The sequence below is a fragment of the Lissotriton vulgaris genome, chromosome 2_1, assembly GCF_964263255.1.
Source record: "Lissotriton vulgaris chromosome 2_1, aLisVul1.2, whole genome shotgun sequence".
In the NCBI taxonomy this organism is placed as follows: Eukaryota; Metazoa; Chordata; class Amphibia; order Caudata; family Salamandridae; genus Lissotriton; species Lissotriton vulgaris.
The window spans coordinates 683192885-683217413 of record NC_141687.1 but is presented as its reverse complement, the minus strand read 5'-3'; the positions used below and the strand labels follow the sequence as shown (position 1 = coordinate 683217413).

The following is a 24529-nucleotide window of genomic DNA, read 5'->3' as shown; positions in this document are numbered from 1 at the left end:
CCCCTCAACTGTGGCAGCCAAATCCCCTGGTGCACAAAGCCTTAGCTTGTGTGTGGCGTGGTGTTGAGGGCATGCTCTGGTGCACTCCCTACAGTGCGCAGCAAAGGTTTGGGCACAGGTCCTGGCACCCAAACCGCCATGGGCACACACATTTGACTATGTGATGTTACAATATAAAGGGTGGCATTTTAAGTAAAGCAGACCAGATGAGACATCAACATTCTATTTCAGAAGAATAGTAAAATACTAGTTAGAGACTTTATGGCACAGTTGTCAATTGGTATAAACCCAAGCACATAAATTCAATTACAATTCATATATATGAGAATAATTTGCAAAGATGATGGTTATCATTAAAACTTGACATGGCTGCCATCCTCCTACACATGACTTGGGCAATGCTGCTTTAGGAGCCTTAAACATTGCACGAAATTCTACCATTCATTTTCATAAAGGAAAGAGGATTTTGTATAAGAGCAAAGGGGTAACCCAGCTCTGGACAGTATGCAGTTCTGTAAATGGTTCAAACTACTCCATCGGAAAAGGTTTGGGACGTATTTTGCCATCAATTGTTGTCTTGATGTGACGCTTCTGTCATGGAACTAACCACTGAGAAGCCATTCTTGTTATGTCATTTAGCCAAGAGGAACTTCACACAGAAAACTTGAAGCCAACCGTTATTATCAGCCTCTGCTGAAAACCTTTACCACCAATCCATTCCACCAAATTCTACCACCATGCCATTGCAAGTAATCGCAAGAATAATAGTCAATCACCTCTCATTCAATAGGACAAAGTTTTCTTTATTTTACAAAGTCAAGGCCGCCCCCCCCCGTATTTTGGGGTGTTGTCCTAGACAAACATGACATGACAGGATGTGCTGCTATGTTTTACCGATAGTACACCCGCCACGTTGTTAAAAGACTCAGTCATTGAAACACCCAATATGGAGGGCAGAGCTAAGTCCTAACTGTGTTGCACCACTTTAGTACTTCCCAGCCCGTTGGCCAGATCCACATCCATGCAACTCCTGCAGTCATCCCGCATACCAGCGGTACCAGGAGAATGGATACTGAGTCCGCGGCCATGACTGAACGGCCGCACTGCACTACAGCAGTTTTTCTCAGCAACAGGCTGCTCCATACAATGACAATGGCCATATTGTGAGGGTCTTGGCTTATCACCATACAGTGTGACCGGGGCCTCGGTTTATGACACTTGCAAGCTAGGGCCTTGGTGCCCTCCAAAAACACGGATCTGAAGTCCTTAAATTTGATAGATCCACAGAAGGAGGAGAGATGTCCCTTCTAATAGCCACTGGATGTTTACACCAGGATGCAACCCATCTTCATAACCTTGGTAAGGTGTTCTTCTACTCAGATTCTTTCAATTATCCACTTCTGGGCACCAAGGCTCTTCAGCAACTGGGGTGATTGTGCTTGACTCCCTACTCATTGTAGCAGCTTTTACCACCACCCAGAACACCGAGGGTGACCATGCTATTAAGGTTGCAGGCTACTTCCACAACATGCTTTATGGTTCATGCCGCTTCAGACCCTAGCAATTTTGACTAACCCATTCTTGGTTCCAATGCCCCCTACTCTCCTTGATTGGTGAACGGAGGAGAGTTGCTCCTTCTTCTGAACACTAGATATTCATATGGGGCCCTGGCACGACTTCCTGATCCTGACTGGGTGCTTACTGAACCTGCTTTTTCTGAAGGAATTGGTTATGGTAACCTTGGCACTGACGTAAATAGAGGCCTACACTCCTTACTTATCCATGTTCCTGGACTTCGGTGGTTGCTTTGGCCCTTGGGAAGTCTGCATGCCACAGATTGTCCCACAACTCCTGACATTACCCTTTACCCTTCTATTTCTCTACAAGGCTGCAATATACACTGCCTCTTAACCCCTTCCACGCTGATGACGAGCTGGGCTCGTCATGGCGTACGTAGCCTCCTCGCACGCTGATGACGAGCCCAGCTCGTCACGTAAAGTGCGTTTTTAAAAATCTCAGCGTGCGAGCGGAATTCCGCTAGAGCGCATGAGGTTAAATGACAATGCTGGACCACCACCCCTTATCCTACCCTACCCATTACTAGACAACACTGAGATGAGAGACACCTCCACCCCTCCGCCAGTCAAGACTTTGCACCATCACCTCCCACATATCGATTACTCGCCAAATATTCTGGTGACAGCCCATCTCTGAGACAGCCTCCTGGGTCGGTGGACTGGCTCTTACTCACTACTATCTTCACATGTCGAAACTAAGGGTCCCTGCACATTACATTTCTCAGAGCTCTCCACACCCAAGCCATCTCTCATATTAGAAGACACCCCACCATGGTGGTGGACACGTTACTGAGGGAACTTGCCAGCATTAAACCCTCTAAAGCCAGAGTCAACACAGCGATTGCAACCATAACTGTGGAGGTACACTCACTGAGGGTAGACATTGCCTTCACAAGCGGATGGATGATGTAGACTCCAGACTCCAGGAGGTGGAGACTTGGGTGGGCGGCATACCAGACTAGGGCTCAGAAATATGGAATATGAAGCTCAAGCTATTCAAACTAGAGGATAGGAGTAGGAGGGACAATGTACACATCATGAGACTGTCAGAGAAGGTGGAGGGCGATGAAAACTCGGCTTTTCTTTGTTGCTCCTTTTACGACTTCTTGAAACAATCCTTTGATCCACCCCGGGAGTTTCATATGGCCCCCAGAATCAGGCCTCTATACCCATCGACCTGGAACACTCCTTGCCCCATTCTGTCCTGCTTCCTCTGCCACCAACAGGCTTGCCAAGGCATCACTGTGGCGCAGAAATATGCCCATACATGTTCAAATAAACACAAACTTTTTATATCGGCGGACTTCTTGTACAACATCAAAATGAAATGGAAGAAGTCCCTGGCTCTGAGACCCCAATTCCATCAGAGAGAGATTTGCTTTGGACCTGTGGAACTGGCAACCATGCTCATCACCTTCACGGCCATACTAAGGAATACGAAGACCCGGAACTTCTTGAACAATGGCCATATAGGCTGGACTCCTCTCCTTTGGACACTAGCCACGCTCATGCAATATCATCATCAGCACTCTTACAGACCCCTTCAACCACTAAAGATCAGGAGGAATGCCATCACCTGTGTCAAGTGACTCTGAAATGGGCTGAGGAAGACGTACACCTACCAGGATCCTCCCATCCCCCTAGGGACAAAACCTGCTTTGTGCTGAAACCTTGATTTCCATGCTGAACTTGAGTTACTACTCTCACTCCTATCTTTCATTTTGTCCTTTTGTGTGGTCTAACCACCTCCTGGTGTCAACACCAGTATGCCTTCCTGCCTGTCCATATTCACCAGCCTGAGGTTTGTTTGCATGCTCTCTTCATCGAATGAATGTTTTACTGTGGGGGTATTGCTTTCTCCAGTTACACCCCCATGGCTGCTGACCTTCTCACAGGCTGCTCCGAGGGCTCCCACCAATGCTTATGCACACAATTACATAATACTAGGACACACTGTTTACATGACTATGAGGCTTACATGCTCCCCCAGCTCACTCCATACCTGTCCTGCCATAGCTGGCCTACATTTTTTAGACAGCTGCCTACCACACAATCATGTTGATTCATCACTCCCCTATTGCTACACCAATACACACAATTTCCAGTTTAACTCACTTCATACAACGACAAAATTATACTTACATATTTAAGATCCCAAAAACTTGATATAGCACTGCTCCAAGAGACCCACTTAACAACAATTGAAAACAAGAAGCTTGAAAGAGGCAGGGTGGGGGCTGTACTTTTTGATGATAGTGTAAAGGGGTCGACAGCTCCCCTGACAGCCCACTAGAACACAAGAAGGTTGGATTGGCGGTTCAGGTTCACAGATCCATTACTGCCCATGTTCTCTTTACCTGGAGAGATTATGGAGGCTTATACATTGTCGTTGTACTAAAAATACTATCTGAGAAATTGATTGTCTATCCTACACTACCTCTACCGACTTCAAGATGGACTTTTTAGCTTCTTTATCCAGACTGCTACACTGCTTCGGGAAATCAAAAGTGCACTTAGAGGGCAATTAGAACATGAATGTCAATTTACCAAAATGTCTTGGGTAGCAGAAGTGACATCACATGCCATTTAAACTTTACTTTCACTCACACATGCATGTTTACACACACACTCACATACACACACTCACTCTTACTTAAACACACTCTCAAACCCAAGCAGGCACACAACCTACATTTCAAGGCATTTTTTTACTTACCGCCAAGCTCTGACCCCTGGTGCCTGATCCATCCCATTGACCAGGACTACACATGTACCACCTGTGTTCATGGTACCAGGACCTGTTTAAGTTATTTCATTTGAAATGCAGTACTTCTCCACAACTTAGTGTTCTTCTCTGTCTACCTAACAGCACCTCTGACCACAACCTTTTCATAGTAGACATTGACATGATTGCACTTAAGCCCCTGTTTCCCTGTTGCTGGATGAATGTCACCAGATACAGAGCCCCTGTTGTTAAGGAACGGATGCGTTCTTACCTGAAAAAATATCTGAATGACAATGAGGGGACTGTTTCCACCACTCACCTACTGTGGCAGCTGGTAAGACCTGCCTACAGGGGAACAGGATGAAAGACTCAGCAAACCTTAAATGACAAAGAGAATCAGACAGGCGTGCACTCAAGGACAGAGTGAGAGGCCTTATCCTGAATTATGATGCCTGACCAACCCAAAGCTTACTCAGGGTCTTACCTTCAGACAAATCCTCTATTAATGAGATCCATACATCACTGATGCAATCTGCACTCTTCCTTTTTAAACAATGCCACTAGGAGCATGGGGAGAATACTGGCTGGCTACTGACAGCTCAACTGAAATGGACGGAATATGGGTGGACTGTCTATGCCATTCTGTCGCACATGACACCATCCTGACTAACCCCGTGAAATTCTACAAGAGTTTACATATTACTGTGAGCCATTATATACTTTTGAAGTGTCACATTCACAGACAGCAATGCATACATTTTTTGACTGCCCAAACTTCCGAAACTCCTACCCGAACACTCAAGAGCACTGACTGGAGGCATCATTTTAGATGGAATTGCACAGGCCATTGATGGGATGACAACACTTAAATCACCCGGGGAAGACGTGTTCCCGATGGAATTATATAAAATCACGAAACCTTTGAAACTCCCCCGCCTGTCAAATCTTTTTAGAGAAATTGCTGGCCTGCAGATCTCAGTCCCAGATTTTCAAGAGACTTGTATTTCTCTCGTACTTACAACAGCAAAGACCCCCCTTCTTTCGGACAGTTATAGACTCATTACTGTCTAATAGGTTGAAGCTATACATCCCTACATTTACTGAACTTTCTCAAGTGCGTTTTGAGCTTGGGCCATTCTTCAAGAACCACCTTAAATTAAGATCCTGTCTCACTGATTGTGGCAAATTAAGGACAACGCTGATGAAAATATACTCATCTACTTGGACACCAAAAAATCCATTTGATCGGGTGGAATAGCACTGTTTAGATACATGGAGATGATAGAATTGAGCACCCCTTCCTTGCCAAAGTTCAGTGGCTTTACCATACCCCAATCGCTTAGATATGATGCGGAGACTTTGCCTCCCTGTATTTTATGTCACATAAGACATGAGGCAGGGCTGCCCACTCTCCCCATTGCTGATACTACTGGCTTTACAACCGTTAGAAGCCACCATTCGAGGGGGCTCTACAATCCATGGCATTTGTACTTCTGTACAGGAACACAAAGAAATGTACTTTCCCATCAGTATTTCGGTTACTCTCTCAGACTCATCAACCTTGATACCAGTGTTGATGGAAGTGATTGAGTCCATTGCGTAGTTCTCTGGTTACAAAATAAATTGGTCCTAATGCCAGGCAATACCGATGACAGCGTCTGCCACCAAGGCCTCATTTTGTGCCTCATCTTTCCAGTAACTCCCTTCACGTCTCCGATATCTAGGCATCCTTCTCAATCCTGGTTTAAATAATATGGTTCAAAACAAAATAACCCCCAGCGTGGACAAAATTCAAACAGAATGTACTGTCTGGTCACAGTTGCAATTTTCCATGTGGGGTAGAATCCAAATGTAAAAATAAACGCTATGCCATGCTTCCTGTATGTCTTTAGTATGCTCCCCGTCAAAAACCTGACTTCTACACTTCAAGAGATTGATGGTCTCATTCATCGCTTTGATTGGGCGAATAGTAAGCCCCAAATAAAAGTATCCAAAGTTTATGTCTCTCCACTTCAGGGGGAGTCCACCTCCCTCAAGCTGACTCCTACTGGACACAATTGTCACACATAACCTAAGGAGATGCCAATAAGGAAGAAATTGGAGAGTCGCCTCCTTGTTTCCGCTTCCCATATGACTCACCTAAGCACAGACCCTTCCTATACTTGTCATGTGCGTCACCCTGTCCTAACTGCCACTTAACACACCTGGCATCGGGCACACTTTTTGTGTGGCCATTTGGTCTGGATACACTCCAGGGCCCCTATATGGATGAATGCACAGATAAGGGTTTTAGATGCTGAAATATAATGGTCCTACTGGCTAAACCAGGGGATACACTGTCTGGATGACTTACTGCACAAAAATTCCATCTGCCCCCCCCTTCCAGCCATGGCGCTCCACACAACTAACCCACAGCCTCCAATCTATTTTGGAGAGGAGACTTTACATCCTTGACACTAATGATATCCTACAATACCTTCTGTGGTGGAACAACTACAGAGGCATCCTCTCTGGCTCCAACTTTATGCTGACCAAGGACCTTTTCACAAAACTAATGGCACTCTTTTTATGCTGCTGGTGGACGATGAGATTGTGAGTGTAATTTGAGGATGACGACTGGCTCCTCATAATAGAGCGGTACAAAAGGGGGTGGTGATGGAAGGAGCATCTGAATCAATCAAACACTCACACCCAGTCAAAAGATCTGGGTTTAATCCATCACCGTTCTTTAGCCCACTCTGCCACCCCAGTTCAGACATGGCTATATGCAAATCAGTCTGACCCTGTGCCTCATGGGAACTTTTGTACCTCTTTTGGCCGCCATAAGTGTGGCAGGGTATGAAAGACGTGAGTCCCTTGCTCACTTTGCCACTGGATTCAAGCAAGCCGGGCTGAAGATGGCTGGAATGCCAGAAACCGGTCCTCGGAAGCTTGTTTCCGGTCCAGGGAAGACATGGCGTGGCAGTTCGGGCTGGACTGTTCCCATGAGGCACAGGGTCAGACTGATTTGCATAAAGCCATGTCTGAACTGGGGTGGCAGAGTGGGCTAAAGAAGGGTGATGGATTAAACCCAGATCTTTTGACTGGGTGTGAGTGTTTGATTGATTCAGATGCTCCGTCCATCACCACCCCCTTTTGTTCCACATAATAGAGACTTGTGACAAAACCCTCCACGTAGCATGGTTTACATTTATCAAATGTCTGGGATAACACTATGATCTCTGAACGTTTTGAATCCCTCCTCCTCAGTCCTCTATTTAACCAATATTTTCATTTTCACAGTCTCCTTACTACTGACTGATCTGGTCACCAGTCAACCAACTGTTTTAAAGTATTTCTCTTCTCACTGACCAGATAATTTTAAAAGGTTATTTTCCCAACTCACTGCAGTATGTATCACTTTTCTTTTTTTTTTAAAGTGTGAACCCGAACGATATTACCAATTGCCAGTTCATTTCGAACTTGCTTTACTATCCAATATACTATAATGTAAGTTTACTAATTCGCACAATCTCCTACATACTAATCAGCATTACCTTAATCCCTTTAAAGAAATGGAAACCACTGAGTTTAGATAAAACTTTCTCGACTGAGTAGAAAATGATCATAGGGAAACACTTAGGTTTGATCTCTCTGTAGCCTAAAGTATGATAGATCAGGGATCTGAAGTAGTGTGGCTTATGAGAATGGCCTAGGTAGTAGCATCTTAGACCATACTGTCTAAAAAAAAAGAATTCTTCTACACAAATTTTCATGTGTGATTCAGATATAAACATCTTTTCGTCAATTCACCCTGAAAATAAGTTGTGGGGTATTGCAGTGAGTTGATCTGTTATCATTATTGTTAAAAATACACCAAAAGAAAGGAACAGCAAGCCTTGCAATTCCAAATGTTTAAAAAAGACACCAACCTAATCCACTGGATTCTAGAACAACACCTACATCTGAATGAAAAAAACTGATTTTCCAGGATGTTAGCTAGAAAAGACCTCTGATATTTGATGTAAATAAAACACATTTAGCATTTGATGGATGGTGGGCAGCTGTAGATTGAAAAAAGGACATACCAGCACTGTGGTGCCTCGCTAAGCCCAATTGCTAGGAATTACATTTTAGAATTGTGCCACTAATGTTTATTAAAATTCCAGTTGACTTCTAGAGGGATCGGAGATCTACAGGAAAACTGCTGACTTAGGACTACCACCAGGAAAGATTTCCAATTTGTTAATGTGCTGAATGCCTTTCTCCTGGTCAGCCCTAAAGCTCAGAGACTGCTAAAGGCCGCTTCCAGGGGAGTAGGTTGCACCCGTTGTGGGCATGCTTAACCACTTTCTGCAGCCAGAGCATCCATAGCCAACTGGTCTGCTAGTTTTTTTTCAAAGAATCACTTTCTTTCTTTGAGTCTACACGATGCCGGCTGTGTTTGATTCTTTAGAGTACCCACAACATTTTGTACAAGGAAGAAGCAGAATCCAAGACCTCAGTCCTTCACCAGGCTCCACGGAGTTTTCTAGAAAAATGCTGAACCCTCAAATATTTTGTCCCAATTGTGTCTGTGATAGCTAGATCATTGGCTTCAGCTGACAAGTACACATTAAGAATTTCGGAGCACTGTGATTGCTTGTTGCAGAGTAAGAATAACAATGTGAAGGGAAAGACCCTCTATAGGGAATCTTCTGAGAAGATAAGAAAGTTGTGGCTTTTATCGTGTCACTTATTTTTGCAGGAGCAGCCAAGTCTCTTGCCACCATCGTTGGAGGAGAAAGCATACAGTGCTTCCTCTGCTAAAAGAAAAACATCCCCTTCTGTCTCCTAACCATCAAAACTATTCCTACCCACCACCTACCACCCATAACCCAAACACATACATCAGCTCTGAATACTTTTACTACCTCCTCAGAGATAAATGTATGCAATCAAACCAAATGGAATTATTTGGGATTCCAATTGGTTTTACAGCCAGAAAGATTTCCCATTTCACGTGGTTACTCAAACTTGTACATTACTGCGGTGATTTTACTGCGCAGAAGTTAAAATTACATGCAATTTTACCATTTGGAAACATTGCCCCAGTGCCATGCAACTTGTAATTAGGACTCGATAAATGACATAGATGATCTAACTAGAGTCGACATTAGGCTTTTGAGATGTCACAGTGTTGATTCCTTTGACATGTATGCTATAAACCTGCTCAGAGCAGTTCGGAGCAGCACTTACAGGCCTGAATTTATACTAAAAGTATATGTAAAGTTACTAATGGGGGTGGTGTAAATCAACACAAATCTTACAGGTAATATTTTACTTTATGTCCCGGGTGTGTTTCCAACACCAAGGTACTGTGGCCTTACTTACGTTATATATGCCAATGGAGGTTAACCAATTTTGCACCATGTATATGGGCTGAGCAGATACACTGGAAACTATTTAGTGGGTTCCCAGGGCGGAGTAAAAAAAATGTCAGTGATTTGAGTTTTATAAAAGTCAATCATCGGGAAGATCATAGGAAATGTCATATTTCCTATGACGGTTGCTGCACTTTTACTTTAGAAGGACTTAGTCTTGAATCTTTCAAGTTAGACATATGCAAAGAGTAGGACTGCTTCAATACTCCCTTGAGAATCGTGCAGTGAGCCATATTTGTGTCTGTCTCTAAGGTACTCTGTTGGTGACATATGCGTAGTTTCCTACCTCTTTTTTTTAATGTAGGCAATGAAGTCAGCACATTATGGAAACTGGCGGAACAATGTTGTTAAAAACAAAGGGGCTTATTTACAAGTCCCTTGCGCCAACCGTATGTCACTTTTCCCAAGTAAAAAAAAAAAATGACACAAAAGTGGCGCAAGAGGCTTGTAAATAAGCCCCAAAATGTTTTCCTAATTGAACATATGACTTATCACCTTAGCAGCTATGGAACGTCCAGCTCCAGTGCTGAACGTTCCATTGCGCAGGTGCAATTGGAACGTCCAACGGCCGCCGGCAGCACTCCCGAGGTAGTGGTGCCGTCGGCCGTTGGACTGGGCGCATCACTTATGAGGCTAAACACTAGACACCACACCCTACACTTGTCCTGCGAATAGAGACGATGCTAGACTTTTACCCTTGTTGATGTTCCAGCAAGTGGATTTTCAGCACACTAGAAACACAGGCTCCTCGTAAAACAAGCATTTGCAATACAATTGGTCTTGCCTTTGGGACCTTATATGAACTTAGCAATGTAGCACATTAGCCTGGGTGCTGAAATATCTACTGTTCTTTAACATGAAGGTAAGTAAGCACCAAACACGTGGAGATAAATATTGCCTTTCAGTGGGAAATGGTATAGTCCAAAGCTCTGTTTTTAATATAAAATCAGGGCCTTCATAGGTCATATCATTGAAAATACAAGATTTAAAAAAAATATTATTTTCTACGGGTGCCTGTGGGAGGCAATTTCCACAGACTGGAATCTAAAGAATGCTAAAGGGATTCTGGTATTTTACTGACCCTGCTGGTTGTTTTCTGTCAAGAAAGTTAAATAGAGGCAGTTGCCAGAAAAATTAAAAAAAGAAAGTCCCTCATCAGAAAGCAATTTTGGTATTTTACTGACCTCTAGTGGTTGTTTCCTATCAAGACAGTTAAATAAAGGCAGTTGAACAGAAAAAAAAGAGTCCCTAAGCGGAAGCAGACAAGTCCTAGGGCTGATCTCCAGACCCCACAGAGTACATACACATATAAGTAAGCACAAGAGGTCTCAAATGCTTGACCTAAAAATTATTCCCACAAACCAGGCAGGTTTTAGAAATGGCGTTTCGACCGGGGATCCTTTGAGCCCTCAAGATCCTAACTGAAAAATATGGTAGTATCAGAAGAGAGAGCTTATTTGTTGCTTTCCTAGCCTTGACACATTCTTATGGTTCTGTTTAAAGTCTGAGCACATGCGAACAGATAGGGCGGGTGGTGGAATCAGAGGATCCTTACATCTAGTAAGGAAAAATTAAGAAGAAAGGCCACTGCCTTTCCTGCATGTGTTTTTGACGGGCGTCTACTTATGGAAATGTAATATAACTTTATGACGAACAATGTTATCCATTATGGTCTTGACATTTGAAGAAAAAAGCAAAAATTAACTTTACAATATCTTAAAAAAGGTTTATTCTTAGTATCATTATTATTTAGTTTCTCCAAATTGAGAGCATTAATGGACAGTACAGATTAGAGTGCATGATAAAAACTGAATGCAAAAAACATACCTCAATAAGTGGGTGCCAGTGAGCTATGGGCTTCCGAGGGTATGACAGCATTTCACTCCAGTGCTCTCGGCCTAGGCTTTCTGCATCGTTCCCAACTAAGCATACGCCAATGATCTCATTGTGACCTACACTGTTAAAATTTTGCAAAATAGTATGATTACAACTTTTGATTTGAAGAAAAAAATCAAACATTATATTTAGTTCAACAGTATTCGTGCATCATTAAATATGATATGGTAGCAAACAGAAATATAAACCATTTCAAATCCATTACTATTTGCAAATGTGCATCAATTTTTTGTTTTAGTATGGAAATAGATATACCTGTTTCACCAGCCTAATATAATCTCAAAAAAGTATACATAATATTCTTAATATTACCAGTTGTGGCTACTTCTACTATGGAGTAGCAGGGTCTCCTTCGTTCTGCTTCTCCCAGCAGTCACTGAAACAACACCCTCCCCATCCAATCGAGACGTTGCTCTAATACTTTGACAGCAGAGTGGGGATTGGCCTGAGCGGGTTAGTTTTACACTCCACTCAGAAACTGGGCCTTTCTCAAACCCGCCTGTCGAATACAGCTGGGTTACATAAACCTAAGTGCCCATGTCTGTTGGGCCGGCCTGGTACGGCCGAACAAACAGACAAGGGCACTTAGAAGTGCACAACACCTGGCCCCATCCCTACCGACACGCACTGGCTCAGAGCCAAAAGCTAAAAAATAAAACAATAGCAAAATATTGTTTTCTTTTTCAGCAGCTGGCTCTGAGCCATTGGGGCAATGCTACTCAGCCACTGCGGAGTAGCTGCTGCTGAGTAATATTACATATAATAAAGGGCTTTAACTTAGCCTTGCTGGAGTGCCAATATAACCACCAACACCATTATCATATTACCACAACCACCATTATCACTACTACCCTCCAATACAAACACTACTATTACCACCACCAGTACAATTACTACTTCTGACATTATCACCAACACCATTAAGATCACACCCATCACTCCCTTACTACCACCAACACTGTCACCATTACCAATACCCTATTATAATATTCACACGATCATTCCCACTACTCCCTCTACCAACACATGTCTACTCCTTACCACCACTATTGCAGCAAAAACCATTAATGCTACTGTTATTACCACCATACCTATTATCATCATAATTAACATTGCCAGCAGCCCCACAACTATCACTACCTACAATCACTCCCACCATTACCACCAGCATGACTACCTCTACCACCTTCATTACTACCACCACCCTAATTACCACTACAATTACATTGACACTATTAACATGAATCTTAACACCATTACCACTACCACCATCACAAGCACTACTGCCACCTTCACCAGGACAAACATCACTACTACACAACTTCCACCACCATTTCAACTATCACCGCCATCTTTCATACTATTCCCACTACCATTACAAATGCAGTACTTTTACCAACAGCATTACAAGAAAACCTGAATCGTCCTACTCAGAGTTTTTTGCTTAATGTATAACTGGTCCAGGTGAACCTCATGCTAATGGCAGCCAGGCAGTTCACTCTGTCTCGTTACAGCTTTGAGCCATGCCCTGCTAATGGGTTTTGAGAGCCAAAAAGAACATAGGTAAAACATTGGAACAGAGCACCGCTGCAATTCTATCCCAGTGGTGAACCAAAACTGGATGCTACCAAATCCAGACTTGTCCTGCTTGCAGCATTTGCCATCAAAGCCAAGGACTTCAGTGGCAGCTCGATGATGACATATCAAACATTGAAGGATTCTCTACTTATTCTGCTGTGAAATTCACCCTACTGAAAGAATCTGAGCTCCAAAATGTATACTAAGTCCCGAAGGAAACATTTTGACCAGTGTGACAACTTTGGCTTACCTGGCCTCGGCTCCATTGACCCTAGATCCTGGTCAATTGTGAACTAGATCCTGACATTGACACTTAGTTACTTTGTGCTAGATGTAGGTAAACGTGAAATACCGCTTCCTTAATACCAAACCTAAACAATTTAATATTAAGGAATCGGTATCTCCGATGTACATAAAGATTTGGTAAAAATGACCAAATCGGTAATATTTGGTAAAAAATAGCGAATCGGAATGTTTCAATAAAAAAAAAATACAGAAACCCCAATACCGATTCGTAAATACCGAATCCAATACCGGATCGGTAAATACCGATTCAGTAATTTAAAAATTCGGAATTTGTTGAATCAGCCAATCCTGTGCATCCCAATTACCTCCCAAACAGGTAGTGGCCACACCCAGGCAGCTGCACTGGACCTGGAGCTGACTGTGAGGCAGGTAGCTGAGCAGAGGAGCCAGGAGCAACACAGCCTTTCTTTGCCAAGAAAATAAAATTTGCAAAATGGCAAACCAGGAAAGAGAGAAGGAGGTGAAAGAAAATGAAAACAGAAGTTTAGTGAAAACCAGCTGGAGGTCCTTATAGAAGAAGTCACCAAGGACCATGAGAAGCTGTTTCGCAAGCAGTCCCTCCATGTGCCAGAATCGCAGAAGAGACAGATCTGGCTTGCGATTCAGAGCAAGATAAATGCCATTGGGGTCACTCACCGCTCCATTGAGGACATAAATAAAAGGTGGTATGACCAGAGGAAGACTGCGAAGGCGAGGATGGCGGAGAGGAAGAGGCAGGCTACCAAAACTGGTGGAGGGAGGAGCAGAGCACCTGCACCAACAGCCCTGGAGCTCATGGTGGAGTCCACCCTCCAGCCAGAGAGTGCAAGTGGGATCAGTGACGCAGACAGCTCTGCCAGAGCTGCCAGCAAACAAGGTAATCTTTATGCACAGCATGCTGTGCACCCCCCTCCCCAATCCCAATCCCCAGAGTGGCATAGGTACTCCCACTCCAGTCCATGTTCCACTCATAACCTGCAATGCATTATGGGAGATGTAGTCATAAGTAACACATGTTCAGAACAGTCAGTCTAGCAAACCCAAAGGGATGTGACAGCAATTAGCAAGCAGAGGACAGTCAGTGTGATTGGCAGGGGTAATGTTTAATGCAATGCAAATGCTGCCAGATAAGTGATTATATCTACATTCTGTCTTTACAGGCGAGACATCTCGCAGTGCAGCAGAGGGGAGCAGAGGAAAGGCACCCAGGCCAGAGGGGAAACAACAGGAGGAGGAGCAGTCGCCTGCAGGGCACACAACCCCACCACCACCATCACCACCAACATCTCCATCCCCACCATAACCACAGCTCCAGACAACGCCGCCATCACCAACAACACCATCACCACTGCCACAATCAACACAGCTGTCAGGCAGGAGGCATGCCATGGCCACCCTCCAGCAAATGGAGGTGTCGGAGGAAGAGAGCAAAGAGGGCCAACATTCCACAGTGGCTGAGGATGGCAACATGGAAAGATCCGAGTCCCCATCAGAGCGCGCCCACACATCCTCAAGGCGCCGCAGGGCAAGGGCAGCCAGTCCTCCAATCCCGGGCCAAGGTGACAGTGTGTTCGCTGGGCAGGAAGGCAACATGCTGAAGTTCCAGCGCCTGCAATGGAGAGCAATGCGTTCAGTGCAGCAGGAGATGTCACACATGAATGCGCACATGCATCGCATCGAAAAGGGGATCAGTGCGATTAATAACACCATGTCTGAAGGCATGAGTGATGTGGCGTCGGTTGTGAAGCAGCTCTGCGCCAAGTTTGAGGAGGACCGCATCCTCAAATTGTCTAGGTGCAGGGAGAGGCAGAGACTTGATGCATACACCAAGGCGGTGAACCGCCTGTCCACTGCTACCTCCCTCATGTGCAGGTGCTCTATTGCCATGCAGGAGATGGCACACTGTAGTAGGAATGTGGATAGGGGGATAGTCACAATGACCTCAGCACTTGAACTGCTGCAAACTGAGAAGGTGGCACTACAGCAGAGGGGAGTACAGTGAGGAGGCCACTAGCTGTAGTAGCATTACGCCCTCTGCCACTGAGACCAGGAGGCGCAGCCAATACCACAGCACTGCCCAGGAACATACTGGCAGTGCAGACAGTGGGGGCAAGGAACGTGGCAGTGCAGCGCATGGGCGTAAAAAACAAAGCCAGCCATGGTGGTACATTAATGGGTGATGTAACCCATGGGTGTCTGGAGACTGATTCAGATCTTGGTGGTGTGCAATTGTCATTAAACACCATCATGCAAATACAGTAACTGGCTATGTCTCCTTACTCACTCAGAAAATGAAAGCCCGTCTGTGTCTCCCATCCGGTGCAGCTGCCACACCAGTTGCGCAGGGCTCTGCCAGTGGATTGTCCTCACCCTCGTCCTCAGAGTCGGTTAGTTCCACTGCTGTTCCTTTCTTTGTGGCAAGGTTATGCAGCATTGCACATGTTGCTATTATTTTGCAGCAGATGATGGGGCGGTACTGACGTGCACCTCCACTTTTGTGGAGGCAATGGAACCTGCTATTTAGCAGTCCAAAGGTGCACTCCACAATGTTGCGCGTGCTTTTATGTGCCACATTGTATCTCCTCTCCCTTGGGGTAAATGAGTTGAGGTATGGTGTTAGTATGAATGACCAGAGGGCATATGCGCTGTCACCTAATTGGGAAAGAAAGTGCCATTATTTTGGGTCACCAATACGTCAATCCAAGGTATACATCAGGGTGTGCCACATTGATTTACCTAGTAGGTATCCTTCTCCGAATTCACCAGCAGCCAGACGTGCATAGATCCCACTGTTGCTGAATATGTAGTTGTCGTAGGTACTCCCTGGGAATGTCAGTAATGATGAAGTTTGCATCACATATCACCTGCACGTTGATGGAGTGAGTTGATTTGCGGTTGCAGGATATGTATTCTGTAGCTGCAGGTGGGCAGATTGGTACTTGGGTCCCATCGATGCATACATGTGGGAACTGTGCCTTTTGGTAGAAATCCAACTTGGTCTGCTGCTGCTCCGCCTGTGTGCTGGGGAAGCATATGTAGTGATGCATTCTCTGCATCATGGCGTCCAGAAAGGATTTGAAGAAATGGGACAGGCAGCTCTGTGATACACCACCTCCTGCAATTATCACACTCTGGTTACTTCCTGATCCCAGGAGGTGCAGGCAACAGAGTACCTGTACATGGGTGGTTATTGCGTGCGCCCTCGGTGTCTGATGCTCCAGGCATGGTTGCAGGTCCCTTATCAGGTCAAGGATGATGTGTGGGTGTAGGCTGTACCTGTCATGGATTTCTGGCTCAGTCATTTGGAACAGTGTGACACGAGGTCTGTACACACGGTCTTCCAAATCCTCTGTCCTGCTGCTCGCAAACGTAGCCACCTTGCTATGACATCGAGGGCCGCCATTGCCTTCACACAGTTGCATTTTGGGGTTGTTTTTATGCACTGCACCTCATTACCACCTGCTCTGGGTCAGTGGTAATTACAGATTCTTTAATACCGAATTTGGACAAATTCGATATTACCGAATTTTGATACATCGCATTACTGCATTTTTACCGATTCATTATTTACCGATTCGGTATTTTGAGGTTTCGGTGTTGACCAATCGGTAAATAAGGAATCGGTAGCTCTTCTCCTTTAATTTACCGATTTGGTATTACTGATGGCATTCGGTAATACCTACATCGCACAGGGCTAAATACCGGTCGGTAACGCTGAAATTTACAGAATTTCGGCTTTACCGACCGGTATTTAGACACCTACATCTAGCCCTTTATGCCTTAAAGCTTTAAACATTTAGGTTTCAGTTCCCCTTATCTAGCTTTTATTATTTGGTGTCTTTTGATTGTTTTCTCTATTGTTCTAAATTGTTTTCAGACGTTTATTGGGTTGTAAAAAAGGACTTACATATTTCTGCCACTGCTTAAACTAAACACACATTTCTCTGGGAAATTTCTGGCTGCTTTTGCCACAGGCACCTGAATTGAAATTATTTCCATTGAGAAATGTGGTAAGACATATCTAGAACATGTTTAGTAAGTTGGTAAGGGCACCCTTTACCCAAATTTATAACCCACTTTCTCACAAGAGTGACCGAAGCATAAACGTTTATGCACATAGCACACAATTTTATAGGCAGTGATGCCATCAATAGGGAGTCAGTGGTAGAGAGGGAATGCAGACACAATGATCAGATTGAATAACCAAATGTTCTGCAGCATGGAGGTTGGCTTTATATGGGGCAAGAGTGGCATAATAGTAGCATATCTGTTAAATACCAATGCTTAAGACTACTTCTATGGTGTCAGGTTAAATACAAAAAAGTTTGACTCTCCCCCCCAGAGTAATCAGAGCTCATGATCAGCATATCTATCCATGTTACTGGTGTGTTTGCAGTAACTTGATTTTAAAGATGAATCCAAATCTTGTGGAGCTTAATAATGGTCAGACTGCAGTCAAATATATCAGTACTTCCAGTTTTAAAATGGAGTGGAGGAAGTACGAAACAAAATTAGAAACAACTCAGGGCCCGATGTAGGAGCCCTAATACCGGTCGGAAACGGCCGATTTCGGCCGTTTCTGACCGGTATTAGGGTTTTCTAATGTAGGAGCATGCTTTACAGAATCGGTATTTTACCGAATCTGTATTTACAGATTCGGTAAAATTACCGAATCGGTAAATACAGACTCGGTAAAAATACCGATTCTGTAAAAGCACATGTAGGTAGCACATCTTTGAGGGCCGCAGACCTTTCAGATTTGGTATTTTACCACCCAATCCAATTGGGTGGTAAAATACCGAATCCAGGTGTGCATGCACATCTGTGCATGCACACCTGTGCAATGTGACACACAGACATGCCCTTAGGGCATGCCTGTGTGCCACATGGCACACAAGTCCGGAATTGGGGTGCCAGAGGGTGTCAAAGTGACACCCCCTGCACCCTTGCAAAATTCGGAATTTACTGAATCGGTAAATACCGATTCGGTATTCACCATTGATTCCTATGGGCTTCAAGGCCCATAGGAATCAATGGGAGATACTGATTCTGTATTTACCGAATCGGTAAATACCGAATCTTACAGATTCGGCATTTACCGATTCTGAAATACCTACATGTGCCCCCTTCTATTTTACCACTTCTTAAATACCGAATCGGTAAAATTCGGTATTTTAGAAGTGGTAAAATAGAATTACCTACATCTAGCCCTCAATCTTTAGTTGAATCTGAGCTCAAGCTATCAATAGTAAAGCAAGCAAAGAAATTATATCAGGATAGCAAACCTTCAAACAGAACTTCGTGAAATCAGTATATTAGTGATAAGATATTCCAGACTCTTTGATGAATCCACCCAGTGAGAGTGTAGGAGCTAGGAAAGGTCCTTGGAAACCTCTTTGTAGTAGAGGAGCAGGATTAAAAAAGAACTCATTAGATACATTGTGAGTGATTAGCTAGATCAGATATGAACAAATCCAGTACACTTCCTTGAATAGTAATGTAATCTTTCAAAGTGTAATCATGGTTGATGGTGGCAAAAGCTGCTGAGAAACTAAGTACTAATAACAGAACGGCATTAGTCATATTCAAAAGGTACAGAGTATCACCCAGGATTTGACTGATACTCATTTCAGTAATACTGTCCGCTCCAAAACAGGCACTGTGAGTGTTAGGTAAGCCAGCAATAGACCAGCAACATTCTTACAAAGGTTTGAGTTTGATGGTGAGGTGAACATTTTTTGGGAGTTTATTATTAAAGAAGTGTGCATAATAATCAATTTCACTAATTTAGGGTCCGTTTTGGGCTGAGTCAATCTGAGACTTCAACATGACATACAAATATATTCTTTGTATGATGTTCTATCAGTATGGAGGATTCAAGATTTGATCAAGAGAGGTGTTATTACCAAGGAATGTTTACTCCTTCATATAATGTTTATCCATCACTAGATTCTATGGGTGTACACTTTTAAATATTATTCCTGTTCTCCTTAAGTTGAACAAAATCAATCTAAATAGTAGAGATAATGCAATAACAGATATTGATAGTGGAACGAAAAGCTCTTTGTCCATGGTCACCCCCCACTGTTTGCTAGATGTTATTGCTCGGGTAAGTACTCTGAACACTGGGGCGTGACTGTCTAGTGCCTAGTGTATGTGCGCTGACCCTATAATATGTTTACAATTGGCTAATCCCCGATTGGTATATTTAACATACCTGTAGGTTCCTATTATATGGTACCTTATGTGCCCAGGACTTATAATTTAAATGGCACCACTTAAGTGAATATGTAAAACATGACTTTAGACCCTCCTCAGCAGTCCACCATGTCAGTTATTAAACTGCTGTTTCGAACTGTTAAAATTGTCCATTTAAGATGCCTACATTTTCTTTTCTTTTTTAATGTGTATAAGTCATACCTAGGGTAAACCCTAACTTCACCTTAAGACAGGGTGTGTGGTATTTATAAAGTAGGGCATGTGGTTTTTTGGGTTTTACATGGACAAGGAAATGAACAATCTCCCAAGTCATTTTACCTTTAGCAAGGCTGGCTCTCCCATAAAAAAGCACCAGGTTACATTGTAATACCTTGCAATGCAAGACTTCAGTTTAAGAATAGCTAAAACCAAGATTCAAGGACTCATTTTTCTGCATATACTTCCCTTTCCAGAGTTTATCTCCAGTTGTCATCCGGCAGCTTGCTGGAGGTGTGACTGGCTCCCAGGAAAGGAAAAAAGGGCTTTGGCTGGGAGGATATGGTATCTCCTCCAGACAGGATGACCTGGGGGATGTTCCCACCAACTGCGCAAGCTTCAAAGGGGCATGCCCGGCCAAGGTCAGATGTAACTCATCCATAGGCCTACCTCTGCCATTGTCCAAGGAACCCCAGTTGCACCAATCCTATTGTGGGCAAACCTGTTTCTGAACTGGTTTGTAGGGAAAGATCCTCATTTCCCTGGACACACCTCAGTGTTGAGCCCAGAGCTGTGACAAGGTAAAAGAAAATTCTGCCATGTTAGATTTTGGCAGAACAGGGCACTGTGGAATTGTTTAGGGGTAATCTCCCAGTAAATTATGTCATATTCGGTAGGGATGCCCAAGGGAAATTTTTCCCTATTGGATAGGGATTTCCCCCCACCTGTGAGCTAATGCAAGGCATACAATTGGCAACCCCGAGTGACTTTGTCAGAACACTGCTAGTCCTGAGTAACATAGAAGAAGGACTGCAGCTGCTGAACACTTCAGAAAGAGAACTGCACCTGATATAAACTGTGAATACAAACCCCAAGGGCTGTACCCGTTCTCACTTGAACCAAGTATGTACTAGTGGACTGCAAGGGCTACTTGGCTTATCTACTGTTAACCTGCAGGGGCACAAAATGTGCAAAAGAATACCTTCCAGAAGAGCCAAGCTGACCAATCCTGACTGGATATGCCCTGGACCCAGCTGCTGGCATCCCCTGAAGTGAATCCTAACCCCAAAGGGGTGCTCCTAAGGTTCTGGGGCCCAATAAGTGTCAGGAAGTAATCTTCCTGCCTAACCCTAAAAGCTGGGACTCAGAAAATATTGAAGGATTTTTGCCAAAAGTACCAGCGGTTACCACCAGATTGATGCAGAGCCGCTGCACTGCCAGTCTGGCTCAACCTGCTGGTTTGCCCGACTGAAAGGATCCTGATTTACAACAATGTTTTTAAGTCAGGAGGAAGAAATCTTGACTGGACTAAGGTTCCAAAAGTTTGCGTTCAGCAAAGGACCTTCCTTGGGCACAAAATTTGAATTTCTGCCCCTCCTAGCTTTCTCACCCCAATTTAATGGCTTAGCCAGGACTTTGTGCAATGACTGTCTAGTCTCATGGCACAGCCTCCTGCCTTGCCCCAGTGAGGATCTTCAACTTTCATTCTAGAGACAAGTGAGAAGGTAAACCTTTGTGCCAGAACGAGCCTAGTGCCTGTATCTGAACTGGGCTCCATCGCAGTTTGCCTTAACTTTTGGCTTTGACCTGGTCCAGCGCAACCAGATAACTGTGGTTGGCATTTTGCACTTGTTGACACTAGAAAAACCTACAACTTTAAAAAATCATATCTCTGATTTCCTATATCCAACTTTTGCAGTTTAGATCTCCATTTGCTCAGTCAACTTTATCTATTTTTATAAATTAGAGTTACATTTTTATTGTGTTGTGTATTCTAATTTTTAACAGTTTGGTACTGATAAATGCTTTATACATTTCTCCTAAGTTACACCTGTCTGCTCTGTGCTACAGCTACCAAAGGTTGAGCTCAGGTTTACATTTTTGAAGCCGAACTTGACCTATTAAGGAATAGTTCCATTATTACTCAAAGAGGTCAAGCATCCACTAAATTATTGAGCCCTAACTGGGCCTGGTAAGGAATAATGGTTTTGTAAATAAGTAGGCTGCTGATTTAGGATCAAATCTAGCAAGTAGTCCTTAATAATGAGACGCTCTTTGTAGGTTCTGGATCAACTCTTTCTTGTGCAGGAATGATGAGAAGAGGAAGAAAAAAGTACTGTTAGGGTTAACAAATCATACAGATATGTGAATGTTGTGGGATATAATGAGTTTAGAAGTGATAATATGGATGCAGTTTTTGCCTTAGGAGTTACCGCCCCCCCAGCAACCATAAATGATATTGTGTCTTGTAGATTTAGTGGTAGAGCACTTATGTTCTCTGAAAAGGCACTAAAATATACATAGGGATCCTGACATCGTTGTCAAAATAAAATAGTTCCTTTTTAAATTAAATCTATTCTTCCACCAATTCTTCCAGCTCATTCGAGATAGATAATGGAGCAATGTGGCTGAATAATTACATTCATGCTGGGTTGAGTATTTTCAATGAACCATGTTTCCATCAAAGTTGTAAACTCTGGGTTCTTGTCAGCAATGGTTTCCACAATCTCAATTTGCTGTTTACCACTGACTTGTGTAGTAGACATATTTTTAGGTTCTACTTTTAAGTGAAGAGGCAGTTGTGGGGGTCTTATCAAAACTAGAAATATTTGGGTCTCAGAGTTTTTCTGCATCATAGAGCTCTTGGCAGCTTCCGAGAGACCAAGAGAGGGGCATCACAGGGGTCTTCCTATCATTAGAGAGATAATCTTTGAGTGATACACTTACTTCTTTAGGGGGAAGAGAATAGTTCTGGGAGCATGTGGTAATGTTTTGGGACTGTGGGTGGATCGCATTATCCTCAGTGTGTAAAAGTCCACGAAATTGTCATTCACTAGTGTGATCTTAAACAAATTGTAATCAGCAACTAAAATATTTGAGATTTTGGAAAAAAGTAACTTTGCAAAATAAAGTTTTAATCTTATTAACACCTTCAAATCTCATGACGAGCTGAGCTCGTCATGACCTTCAGAACGCTCGCACGCTGGGCTAATTCCCCTGCTGTGCAAACTTTCTAAAGAAACGGATGTGGTCAAGACGATCTCAGCTCGTCATGAGCACACGACCACCGTGGCTCATGACGAGCTGACCTCGTCATGAGCACAGTGGCACTGTGCGCGCCCCCCAACACAGCATTGGAATTTGCCCAGCTGCGAAGGGGTTAAGCAAGGTTATGAAGGCATTGGATAGCGAGTTGAGTGTAGAGTTCACATTTAGAGTTCAGTTGTAGTTCGGGACAGACAGAGTAGAATAACTTGCACTGGAGAGAATGCACAATCTGGTAGGTTAAGGGTATCAGAGGTGAAAGGAGGTATTTTATGGATTGAGCCTAAGCCATTTTGTCAGGGTGACTTATGTGCCTAGTTTACCGATCTGTAGATAGTTTTCCTATTGAGGAGGTATTCTATTTCCTGAACAATTTTCACGTTTGAAACAGGAAATTACATAATGACATCCTCGGAGAACAGGAATTACAGTGTTCAAATATATTAAAAGAGCAAAGGTAGGGCAAAATATAGCTTTTTTTAAAATTTTCACTAACAGGAAAACCCAATATGTATTAACCGATATGGGCTTCCTTTCCTCCTTTGAGGGCTAATGCCTTTTTGGCCTATGACAGCAGTTGCCAATTGGGTTGGGGAGGGGACATCTATGTAAGAATAATACGCATAGGGAAATTAAAAATAAAATGCTGCTACAATCACAACAACAAACAAACAACTGGGTATCCCATCAACAGTTCATCTTTAATCTGGGTGTGAAGGATCCTTATCTTTATCATTAGGTCAAGGTGCCAATGATATATTTAGGTATATTGTGCATATAGGGGGTTGGGAGCACACTGCCTCACAGTCCGAGCAGAGTTCGCCCTTTTGCATCCTGGTAAATGCAGTACACAGTTCAAACTTACTTCAAAATTAGCTGGAGTTTTTCCCCAAAGTTGGTGCAGACATTGCTGTATATCTCTAGACACGTGTTTCTGGGTTGAGCCCATCTTCAGTAGAGAGCAGCAGTATTAGAGAGCAAAGAAAAATCATCTGGGGTTGCTGGAAATGCTGCCAAGTTCCTCTCAGGTCACAGTACCGCACACAGGTGAATCTACAAAGCTCGTCAGCTTGCTGGCTCAAGTGAGCCTTTTAAACAGAAAGGGGGCTGGGAGCACACTGCCTCAGAGTCCCAGCAGAATTTGCCTCTTTGCATCATGGTAAATGCAGTACACAGTTCAAAATTAGCTGGAGTTTTTCACCAAAGTTGGTGCAGACATTGCTGTACATCTCTACACACGTGTTTCTGGGTTGAGCCCGTCTTCAGTAGAGAGCAGCAGTATTAGAGAGCAAAGAAAAATCATCTGGGGTTGCTGGAAAGGCTGCAAAGTTCCTCTCAGGTCACAGTACCACTCAAAGGCACACTGTTGCAACCCCAAAGCTCGTCAGCTTGCTGGCTCAAGGGAGCCTTTTAAACAGAGAGGGGGTTGGGAGCACACTGCCTCACAGTCCCAGCAAAGTTCGCCCCTTTGTATCCTGGTAAATGCAGTACACAGTTCAAACGTACTTCAAAATTAGCTGGAGTTTTTCACCAAAGTTGGTGCAGACATTGCTGTATATCTCTAGACATGTGTTACTGGGTTGAGCCCGTCTTCAGTAGAGAGCAGC

General features: G+C 43.7%; 1 protein-coding gene across 2 annotated transcripts in view; it reads right to left on the bottom strand.

The window, feature by feature from the left end:
- The window catches only part of SYT9 (synaptotagmin 9), an 881257-nt gene that overhangs the window by 44688 nt on the left and 812040 nt on the right, over positions 1–24529 (bottom strand). For both annotated transcript variants that reach the window (XM_086955878.1, XM_086955879.1), the window contains exon 6: positions 11532–11661. In XM_086955878.1, the coding sequence (XP_086812004.1) occupies positions 11532–11661 (130 nt within the window). The remainder of the gene's footprint in view (positions 1–11531; positions 11662–24529) is intronic.